Here is an 11,698-nt window from a genome sequence, read left to right on the forward strand (position 1 = left end):
ACTTAATGTATTGCTGATAAATATAATCACTGGTTTTCCCTACATTGCTATTGATTCAGAAAGCACGTATATATTTTAATCACTCAGTTGTAGGCACCAGTGTCTTTGATAATGGCTCCAAAATCAGTGTTATCAGTCGTAAGTATTTATTATCCGAATAATAATATTGTAGTACTCTAGTAGCATTGTCTTCAGCAGATTACGTGACAAATGTCCTTAAGCGAATTCCTTAAGAAAGACTTAAACATGACTTTATGAAAATGTGTTTTATAAATGTACTTGCAAAAAAAAAACCTTAACTCTTGATGAGGATTCTTCTTAAAGATTTACGGAAATCTAGAGAAACAGATTGCAGCGATACTCAAGCAATATACGTTCTATATAACAATGTTAAGTCAGATTTGCTGCAGAATTGCTTATGATAGCGAGTTTATTTTTTTCCCGAGTAACTTCAAGCTTACTGGCACGTGGCTCGATTGGGACGATAGCCAAAAGGAGAAAAAAAACTTCAAGCTCAAATAATGTACTGGTAGCAAGTCCAGTGGCCCTCATTTGAATTTAAACTGCTAAATTTTCATAATCTTATCACTCGATAAAATTATATCGAACATTTAATGAGCGCCACTGAATTTTCTATACCAATACTGCAGAGACGGCTCACGAGGCAACGAAGAGGGTGGCCATGTCCAAATATCTTAAGCAATTCTTCAGCGATTCTGCTAATGTCTCCGAAACAAGTACTAAAAATTTATAAGCACGTATCTTGTCTTGAGCAATAATTAATACAGATTTACTGAACGAATTTTACGGAAATATCTTGCATTAGACTTGTCCAAGACTGATGACACAGACTTGCTAAAGACTGAAAATACAGATTTACGTAAGACTTCTTTAAAAATGCCAATACGACATAAAATTTTTTGTTCTTTCTGGTCCTAGATCGCAGTCGCGTTGGTGATTGCTGATGTTAATTCGTATGTAACCAAGTCAAAAAAAGTAGTTGGGTTTTCTGAAACCCCTTGGTATTCCCAATCAACTTATCAGCAGCCAAACTATAATGGTGATGATTCTACAGGATCTGTGAGTCATAATAATGATAATAATGACAATTATTATGGTGGCCAATTTGGATCTGGTTTGGATAGTAATGATCTCGAAAATAATGAAAATGGTGATGATTCTACAGGATCTGTAAGTCGTAATAATAATAATAATGACAATAATTATGGTGGCCAATCTGGATTTGGTTTGGATAGTAATGATCTCGAAAATAATAAAAACGAAGACTATCCAGAATATTGGGTGGTGACATCGCCAGATTTTAATCATGCAAAAACAATAGATAAAGCTGCTTCAATATTGATCGATCCATATATAAAAAGATCCTGGAAAATAACACCTTATAATTTTAATCCAGATTCTCGTAAACTATATAATTATGTCGTCAGATTACCGAACGTTTGGTGGCCGGAATCGCATCAGCAATCCCAACATTTCACGAAAAACGGCGGGCAAGGAGTGATATTCCTTGCCGCTGATACCAGTCGTGATGGCTCAAATCATCAATATACTAATGCTCGTTATAGTACAACGTATGTGGCTCCAACTACTCTAGAAGTTGATTATAGCACTCCTGTTATATTACTTCTCCATCCCGACGGACATTTTGGACTCGTGGTTAAGGTCCGTCCGGCCAGAAGTCGTAACGCCGGAACAAACTTCCGCCCGCGTTATTGGTCACGTTAATTTGTTGCATAAAAATACTAACAAATCACTGTAATACAACGTTAAATAAATTTTGACACAAGAATAATATTTTTTATTGCAAATTATTTTTTGTTAATTATAGAGTGTTAATAATGAAGTTGGTTCCATTAGGAGTACATCTTTCTGTTAACGGATAGAAAATCGTTTCGGATTTATGAACTATTTGAAATCTATAAGTGATAGAATACGATTTCACAGTTCTTTGCTAGCTCATTAGAGGGTAAAAATTTTGAATTAATCTGAATAGTAAGCTTGAAAATTTGCCGTGAAATAAAAAACCAAGAAGTCCGAAGTCGAATGATTTGTTTACGATTATCTATTTGATTAAATATTTTTGTAATTTGTAGATAACGATTAATAATTTCGATAAAAAACTAACGAAGAAATCTATAAAATGATAATTGAGATGACAAAATCCTCAAATTTAAGTAGAATCTATTAACCCTTTTCGAAACGGAATATAAAACCTTTCGGAATCAAAAACGATGCAAAATCCAAAAGTCATACTGCAGTTATGTTTAGGTTTTCGTGACTTCATGGAAACGAAAAAGTTTTAAGTCAACACCCGCAATATTTTTTAGCATATAAAAATAATTTAAAAATCGGTCTATCGGTTGACCTTGCGGGCCAGCCCCAAAACTTTCCACTGTTTTCAAGCTCCTTGTGCTTGAAAACATTATTGTGAATACATTTTCGAGCTCTTCGAGCAAAATTACTTTTGTATGCCATTGTTTTCGAAAAAAAAACCGTTTTTTAGCATTTCTTTCGTCAATGATATCTCGTGAGCGAATTAACCGATTTCGATGATTGAGGCGGCAATCGACGCATTTTATTGAGTTCAAGATCTAATCAGATGTTTGAATTGTTTGGTTGGGTTGTTTCAAAGACATTTGCAATTAACTATTTTTTACCATTTCTTTCTCCCGTAATATCTCTCGAACAAAATAAGCGATTGAGATGGCTAAGGTGGCAATTGACGCATTTTATTAAGTTCTAGAGCAGATTAGATTTTGAAGTCAATCGTTTGAGTCGTTTCTGAAAAATCAATAAAAAACTAAAAAATAAAAATTTTTTTTTTCGTAACTTACCAATATTTTTGAGTCTATTTAATCAAATCATCTGAAATTTTCAGAAAAGTTGTTGGCCAACAAGCTCTTTCGATTGTTGCCTTTACGGTCTAAATCGGTTCATTAGTTAAAAAGTTACAAAGAGTTTACATGCATACATACATACGCACACACACACACACACACACACACACATACACATACATGCTGCCACTCAGACATCATTCTGAAAATAGTCAGAATAGCTTCCTAGGACCTCAAAGCGTCGACATCTGATGGAAACTCGATTTTCGAAAATCGGGGTAAAAACAAATACTTCCCGAATTTTTTGAAAATCATCGATTTTCTGAGCGGGAAATTAAAAGTCAATGCACCCGAAATCAAACTTTTTTCTACGTTTTCATTTTTTTATGATTTCCTGTCGTTGGTTTATGATAACTGACTATAAATAATTTTGAAAAAAACCAGGTTGATAAGCCAGCTCTTGTTAATTAATTGATTAAACTCATTAATTACTTGAGAGATTCAGCTATCACTATTTTAAGTTTCTTTTAAAGTCCTAGCCGCTTGTTAAAAATTTAAGTACTATTTAATGTCGTTTGAAGAATAGATCGTCTAAAAATATACTCTAAACAACTAAAACATAAGTACTTAAATTAAATACTACATAATAGTATTGATCAAAGCTTTTGTGAAAGTCTTCAGTTAAAAATCATTTTAAATTCAGTTCCTGTTGAAAGTGATCATTTGTCACTCGACGATGCAGACGCACATACTGGTAAGTAGTAGTAATCGTTCTTGATTATTATTTCAATTTCTGACAACAAAACTATTGGTTAGATAATAGGCTTAATGATTTTCGAATATCATTCGTATCAAGTTACAACTGAAAAACCTAAATCTAAAGCTTTGGTGAAGCCAAAGATTCCAACGTATTGGGAAATGCAAAAAAGAGGTCACCAGCAGGCCTTTACTATACAAACTGACGATGAGAACGACTTGAATATGAACTTTGAGCCACCGCAACCGTGGGATTTGAAACCCGTAGGCAACAATGGTAAAATTGATGATGCAATCAACCTGGATTTCAAATTGAGGATCGAGATTCCATTTGACTTTGCGCCAGATACTAGTAAACATTATTCGTATATTACTGAAAATGGAGAAACTCGTGTTTCATTTTACGTTTGTAAGAAATCTGCCCTTAATTCTGTTTATACTTACTCCCTAAATGCTACTGATACTGATATTCCAATTTCTTGGAAATTGGACCGAAATAAACAAGTAGTAAGTGTTACAACTGAAAAATCTCACAAACTTTTCTTCTCAATTCGTAGGATAAAAAAATTAATTTATTTTTAGTCTAAAGAACTGTGGCGATTCAATTCTGAAACTTAAAATAATCAATATTATTGAATTATTTGTGTGTACATGAAATATATATTACAAAATATGAGAAAAACCAATAATTTAAACATCTTTATTTATCACAATTCTGATATTTAAAATTTCTCTCCTATCATTAGATTCCATTAAAGTCTAAATTCTCATGGATGGTTCTGCATCAATCTAGATATTTTAGATCGATTCAGAGACATTCCAATATATTTTCTGCGGAACGTAAAAATTTTCTAAAATGTGTGCAATGAGTGTTGGAATTTCCTAGGACATTCAGTGTTATTATGAGAGCTCCTAGAATATTCTGAAAAATTTGACCACGTTTTCTATTCATGAAATTCTTCTACAATGCTTGAAAAAACTCTATAACTTTAACAAAAACTGAATTTTTTTCAATTATTTCAATTATTGTCACTCGTTTAAGATGATACTCTTTACAATGATTATCTCAGGCTAATAAGCAGGTAGTCTCATTGTTTCAGTTAGGTGTCTTAAAACCTAACTTATCAACCTGATTTTCAACATTTATCTGTTCCTAGTATCATTGTTCATGATGTTGTCATTAACTAATGTAAGTCAGTAAAATATTTAGATGTTAGCTTGCAAAATACAATAACTTGGTCTTTGTGAATAACTGAGGTATGTAAGAGTAGTATGAGAGTACTTTTTCAATTGAAAATTTTCAGCATAGCTGCAGTAACGAATTTTTCCATTGGCTGAAAAGCACGCCATCAGGAAGTAGTTAACAGCCAATTTCTTTGATTGGCTGCCGAGCACGCTGGTATGAGGTGAACTCTCTGATTGGCCGGCTAGTAGCGGGTTCTCATGCCGTCGTGACACGGTCATGAGCGAGAAATTGTATGTGTTGGGCCCAAATAGCGAGTGACCTGGCACTATTCTGACCTCGAAGTCAGTAGCGAGTTCGGCAGCTCCCAGACGTAGCGGAAGTACACAAAGCTTTTCAAAATAATTAAGTCCGTGACTGGAAAATAATATTAATAATAATAATGTCATCTGGGCTGCTCCGGGCCCGGATGGCATTAACTTATTTGGTCGGAGAAACTAACTTTTCTACCGATGGTCATCTGGCCCGGATTTTTACAGCACTTATGAGAGGCGACGAACCGATTCCGTGTGGGCTTGTAGAGGGGCGAACCGTGCTTATTCCCAAGAAGGGTGACTTGTCTGACCCTAAAAACTATCCTGACCCTAAGGCCTATCATCTGTCTGAATGCGGTTTATAAGATTTTTACTAAAATCTTGAATAATCGCATTTTGTAGGTGATAGAACCTGTGTGGCAGCAGACATACAAACAACGTGGCAGCAAAGAGGCCTGTCAGATTGCAAAGAGAATCTGTTAGTGGATCGTTGTGTCATGAAAGACGCGATCCACTATCAGCTCAACCTGTCAATGGCCTGGATCAACTACCGTAAGGCATTTGACTCAACACCTCATGAGCTTATTTTTTTTTTTGCTCAAATGCCTTGGGGTCAATCGTGATACAGTGGGATGCATTTCTTGTACGATGCAACTTTGGCGAACACGGTTCCACATTTTATGTGGCAACGACAAACGTGTGACTGAAATTGTACAGTACAAAAGAGGAGTCTATCAGGAAGATTCTCTAAGCCCTCTGCTGTTTTGCATCTCACTGCTGCCAATATCTGTTGCGCTACGCCATACCTATGAATACTCAGTAGACCCACCAACTGGTCAGGAGTATACGATCACCCACTTACTCTACATGGATGATCTGAAGGTATATGCTCCTGATGAGAAACAGCTTCAGACAGCCTTGAACGTTGTAGGGGAGTAAACACGGGATGTCAGCATGGCTTTTCCGTTGGACAAATGTGCGGTCATTAATCTAGTGAAGAGTGAGTGCTCCGATTTGCGCAAAGAATTCACATTTTATCTCCAATATCATTTGAAATCCCCCAAGTGGGCACCATCTTTGCATTACTTCAAAAAATCAAAGTTTCCCACAGCTCGGATATGTAGTTTATCGGTCAAAGACTTAACAAATGGATACTAGCTACTCCGTAACTTAAAAGCTCCCTACATGGAGAGGCTTTTTTTAGGTTAATGTGAGGCCACGTCTTAGTATTTTATTTCAAAACGGCCTGTTAGCCAGTACAGGGGACTGGTGCCACGAGTAGACCTTCCAAAACCAGCTTCATCCAGAGTTTCTTTATTTCCTGTGATGGTAATAGTATCAGGCTCACAGAGGTTTAAACTCATGGTAGATGTGGTTAGACACCATGCGTCGATTGAGCGAGTTTTTCAAATTCACCGTCAGTTAACGTCCACTCTTTGAAACTTGACTTTATTTTTTGACTAAGAGTATCGTCTGGAGAAGAAGTAGAGGCATCACATCGCGTGTATACCAAAAATAGGTAGGGATACGGCCTCCGTAGGAGAAGGTAAAGCATTGAAAGTAACTGGTCACCAGTTAGCTCCGTTACATTAATTAGTCTCTATCTAATATGTTCAAATCTTCTGAATCGTTTTGTGCTGTCAAATTTCTATAAAATGTTAACGCAACAGCAAATTCATCAAAAACATTTACTGAAATAAAATATTGCCTTATCTACTGGATCTTTAAGATAAGTTTCTAAGAACTCTATAGCGTAGTTTATAAATATATCACATCTTCTAATACCAAAGTAGTTTTTAATGACTTTGTTATTTCGTGTAGTAAACTAATCTGCGCACAAATATTTGATCACGTGGTAATAATTCGATAGAATTCCGACGTTTTTCTTTGTTCACTAGCACTCTCAAATCTGTCTAAAATGTTTCATTCGACCACTATAGCTTTAGATGCAACTGTCAATAGGTAGCACTAACGATGGAGACAAAAATAATGGCACATTTAATAAGTAATTTATTTTACTTTTCAATATTTATGCCACCTTTTTCTTATGAGCTTATTAAACTCAAACACATTATAGTACATTACATCATGTTTAATCCAAAGCAAATTATACAAAATTTTATCCTTTCAAAACTTTTTCGTCGATATCTTTTAAACCTATATATTTACATATACAGGTACGAGTAATACCAATTTAATTACGTATTACTAAAATCTTGGAATGACAAACTCGTTTCGCAGCAGGGAATTTTGCAAAGAGATTTTATAATAACAAATTTAAATAGATAGAATCTTGTTAATAACAATTCTAAGTGAAGAATAGCTCTTTGACTTGTATCATTAGTTGATAATATTTTTTCTGGTTTAAACTAGTTTTTAACCACTTTGTTATTGTGACCTATATAATAAATTGTCTACGTCGCATAGCACGTGATACTCGATTAATGAACTCCTGATGTCTTTATTCTATCAAGGACATTTCAAACTTGCTATAAAATGTGATGTTTGATCACTGTAGTCTTATTCTCAACTAGATATCCGTTATAGTGACAATGCAGGCGAAAATAATTGTTTTTTTGGTGAGTAATTCAATTTGTTTTTATAAAAGCGTTCTATTGAAAAATTATTTAATTCTGCAGGCAGCTATAGGATTGCTCATCACGGAATATGATTGCTGTAGTGGAGGAAGCAGTTCACGTTCAAATAACTTTATTCCAACTTACTGGAAACTTGAACTCCACGATCATGATCATTATGGATGGGACAGATTTGAGGGAATACCTGTTGCTAACAGCGAGGGAAAAAATTATTACGACTTCGGTAACTACCATGTTCATCCAATAACTTTTGAACCCGTTGGAGACAATGGCAGGTTCGATAGTCGAATCAACAAGAATTTCGACATCAAGGTCAGATTTCCAGCGAATATAGTGGTTGATGAATCAAAATCAAAATGGAACGAAACTGTAGATGGGAAGACAATGGAAGCCGCTTACGTAAAAGCTGACGGTAGTAAAGTAGATTATTACATTTATTCTCCAGTATTCCAACGAGATATTCAAATTCCGTGTAATTGGGAGCTTGATCAATCCCAATTGACAAAATCATACCAAGACAACGATGTAATGATAATGTATTTCTCGATTCGTGAAATTTAAAAGTTAAATTATGATTAACTATTTTATGGAAAATAATCTATGTGTGATTAAAATGTGATTTGGACATGTTTCAATAAATTGAATTCGAATATAATCATTTATTAATCTATTAAAAATGTGAATATCTTTCTTTCCTATCTCCGAAACATTGGCTTCTTGTATGAATTCTTATTTTGGGCAATTAATAAAGTAAATGAGCTATAAAAAAAATTCATATTGGTATCCAGCCTAGATTCCTATGTTGGTTCACACATGAAATTTTGGAAGAGTTTTCTATAGGAATCCAGCAAAGATTCTGATACAAATTCTCACAAGGGTTCCTATAGGAATCCTCACCACATTAAATTTATATGGAAATCTAGTATGGATTCCCATTTAGATTGTTACAATTTCCTATAAGAATCTGCACCATGTTGAAATCCATATCGTAATCTTGTATCGATTAGAAATTATGAAAATAAACGAATAGCGTCAGCTTATTAATACAATGACCATAAAAGTGTATGTGTTTTCATAAATGTTATTGGAGGACATTCACAGTTCGGGCTATCTATATTTTTCTCAATTTATCTATAAATTGTCTTATTGAGAAGGTTATTTGCATGTTTGCATGTTTAGGTTTCCAGTATATTTAAATGGTGTACCGGGAATAGAGTACATATACAATACCTTAGTATAATTCCTAATTTAGTACGTTATTAAAGTTATTTGTAATTTCCATAACGATGTAATACTTCTTGAGTTAATTAATAAATCAATTACTGATCACAAATACTAACATCAAGAGGATCAATTAATCAATTTGTTGTTAAAAAATATCTCGCCAATAGAATATTAATCTGTTCTATTTTATTCATATACTTGCATCAGAAGACGATAGATATAGAAATCGAAATACCCCGGATTCTACAGAAATTACTGATGTAGAAACCCAGATTTCAATAGAAATTTCCCACACAGAAATCCATTTAATCAAGTTCCTATATGAGAATCCAGATACCCATGAGTTCTTATATAAATCCATACACTCCTATGTTCATTCCTATAGATTTTTGCATAATATTACACTTACAGATAAGGATTCTGATGGGATCCCATGGAATCCCTTTGGATTTTTTGATATAGATAAAATTCATCTATGGGAGAAAAAAATAATTTATGACTTTCGAAATCATTTTTTTATTTTAAAATCGGCAAAACAATAGTTAAAGTTTTCTAAGCAATATTTCTTATCACAAGTAAACGAAGCGCTATCGAACAACATTATTATTATTTGAGATAATAACATTTAGTTGAAATATAAGCAATTAAATGCAATCAACTAATAATTATATTCAATAATTATTCAGATATCGTTTGAAATTGTTTATTTTCAAGTACACTAAATTTCTGTATGTTTTAAGCTGTAGAATATAAGTTTAGTATTTTCACCAACGGTAGAACTTAAAGTCAACAAAACCTGTAAGTAAAAATCCATATGGAGTAGAATTAATATTATTTCTTAAGAATATTTTAATTATTTATCAGATTCAAAAGCATTCGTTCATTTTTGCATTACTCGATTTAGATACAAATATTCAGTTCGAACTTGGAACATAAAATATTTGTATAATTATTAATTTACAATACAAAATTCATAACTATAACCTGCAAAAAATTAATTATCCATCTTTATGAAGATAATATAATAATTATATAGTCTATCAAAATATTCTATGTTGGATTATATAGGAATATGTAGGAATCCATATAGAAAACTAAGAAATGGCATCTGGATCCATGACGATCGACATAGGAAAGTATGAATCTTTGTTTAAAAATTTCCAGCCAATAGAATATTAATCTGTTGTTCTATTCATATACGAGAATCAGTAGACGGTAGACATAGAAATCCAGATACCCCGGATTCTATAAGAATTACTTGCGTTGAAAACTAGAGTCGTTTACGAATTTCCCGCAATGAAGTCCATAGATCCAAGTTCCTACATGGGAATCCAGGTATCCACAATTTTCTGTGTAGATTTTCCATACAAAAGTTCAGTTTCCTGAACCCTGTTTCCTATGTAGGTTTTCCATATGGGAATCCAGGTACCCACAGTTTCCTGTGTGAATTTCCCGTATGGAAATGTAGGTACCCACAGTGTCGTATGTGGATTTTCCAAATAAGAATCCAGATACCTATGGTTTTCAACATTGATTGTTATATAAATCCATACTTTCCTATATGGATTTCTATGAGTTCCCATGCAATTTTACATGGACTTTTTGAGATGAGGATCCCAGTAAATTTATCATCACCGTGACGATGCTTTACCGTATATTTTTGTAATTTGAATCTACCAGAGTAATCGAATGAAGATAATTGTAAATTTTTTTTTACAGGTTAACTGTTATTAAACATATAAATTGTATGAACATGTCCAAGTTAATTGTTTTTGTATTTTTGGTTACATTAGCAGCGGTTAGCTGTTTTGTTTGCATAGAACATGGAGAATCTGTAAATATATTTAAATAAACTTCACCAATAATTTCATTAATATAAGTATAAATACTAATACATTTAATGTATTATTGTAATTTCAGTGTACGATGGATGGTGTAAAATGTTGCGATCCCAATATTTGCAAAGAAAATGATTTTAAAAATTTAAAGTGTCGCTTTACCAATCTAAACTTTTTAGATTTTGAAGGAGGCAATGTCGATGGCTGAGTATACTTTTTAATTTCGTCAATTTTATGTATAATTATAATAATTAAGAATATTGCAATAGTGATTATCTGATTAATAAAAATAATTTCTACAACAATTATTTGCAATTTATTTGTTTATTTGATGCAATTTACGTTGTTTTCGGTTCTGTCCCTGGTAGCATTGTTTTCAACAAATTCCATCACAGCCCTTCAGCAAGTTTCTTCCAGAAAATTTGAACACGATTTAAACGAGGTAGATTTCATAAGTATGCTTGCTAACGATTTTACAAACTCTTATTGAAGATTCATCTTAACGACTGACGCAATCGGACACGATGTCGGGTTCCTTTTTCTTAGTCACTCTTAGTGCTCGTACGCAGTAACTATAGCATACTAAACGGTCTTCACATGAGCTTAAATCGATAGATATTATTAATACTGCCAGTCGATAGACAAAAATCGAGCACTAACTGGGCGCCGGTAAATCTAGTATACTTATGCTAAATAGACGGCTGATGAAGTAACGAGAAGGGTGACCACGTCTCGAGCAATTCAAGCAATTCTGCAGCAAGTCTAACCTAAAGCGTCTTCAGTAAAAGTATCTGGGTTAAGAATTACTAGAGATTTACTTAGAACATCGTATGGCAACATTTTGGATACTTGAACTTATCCAATACTGATGACGTTGATTTGCTGAAGACTGAAGGTACAGATTTACCTAATACTTTCTTAGAGTACT

The 11,698-nt window shown here is 33.5% G+C and overlaps 2 protein-coding genes and 1 long non-coding RNA gene across 3 annotated transcripts; all 3 read left to right on the forward strand.

Moving 5' to 3' along the window:
- Positions 1–1,802, forward strand: LOC130677424 (myb-like protein D). Its single transcript, XM_057484183.1, has 2 exons — positions 1–138; positions 940–1,802. Exons 1-2 carry the CDS (start codon positions 112–114, stop codon positions 1,744–1,746), a joined length of 834 nt encoding a protein of 277 aa, XP_057340166.1. The 5' UTR covers positions 1–111; the 3' UTR covers positions 1,747–1,802.
- Positions 1,803–7,609: 5,807 nt separating this feature from the next.
- LOC130677367 (uncharacterized) lies at positions 7,610–8,845 on the forward strand. The gene is made up of 2 exons (XM_057484109.1): positions 7,610–7,690; positions 7,751–8,845. The coding sequence occupies exons 1-2, from the start codon at positions 7,664–7,666 to the stop codon at positions 8,267–8,269; spliced, it is 546 nt and encodes a 181-aa protein (XP_057340092.1). The 5' UTR covers positions 7,610–7,663; the 3' UTR covers positions 8,270–8,845.
- A 768-nt stretch (positions 8,846–9,613) lies between these two features.
- On the forward strand, positions 9,614–11,078 carry LOC130677669 (uncharacterized). The gene is made up of 3 exons (XR_008991686.1): positions 9,614–9,730; positions 10,652–10,766; positions 10,853–11,078. It is a non-coding gene; the product is annotated as an uncharacterized LOC130677669 (long non-coding RNA).
- The last annotated feature ends 620 nt before the right edge of the window (positions 11,079–11,698 follow it).

Source organism: Microplitis mediator, chromosome 11 (genome assembly GCF_029852145.1).
Source record: "Microplitis mediator isolate UGA2020A chromosome 11, iyMicMedi2.1, whole genome shotgun sequence".
Classification (NCBI taxonomy): domain Eukaryota; kingdom Metazoa; phylum Arthropoda; class Insecta; order Hymenoptera; family Braconidae; genus Microplitis; species Microplitis mediator.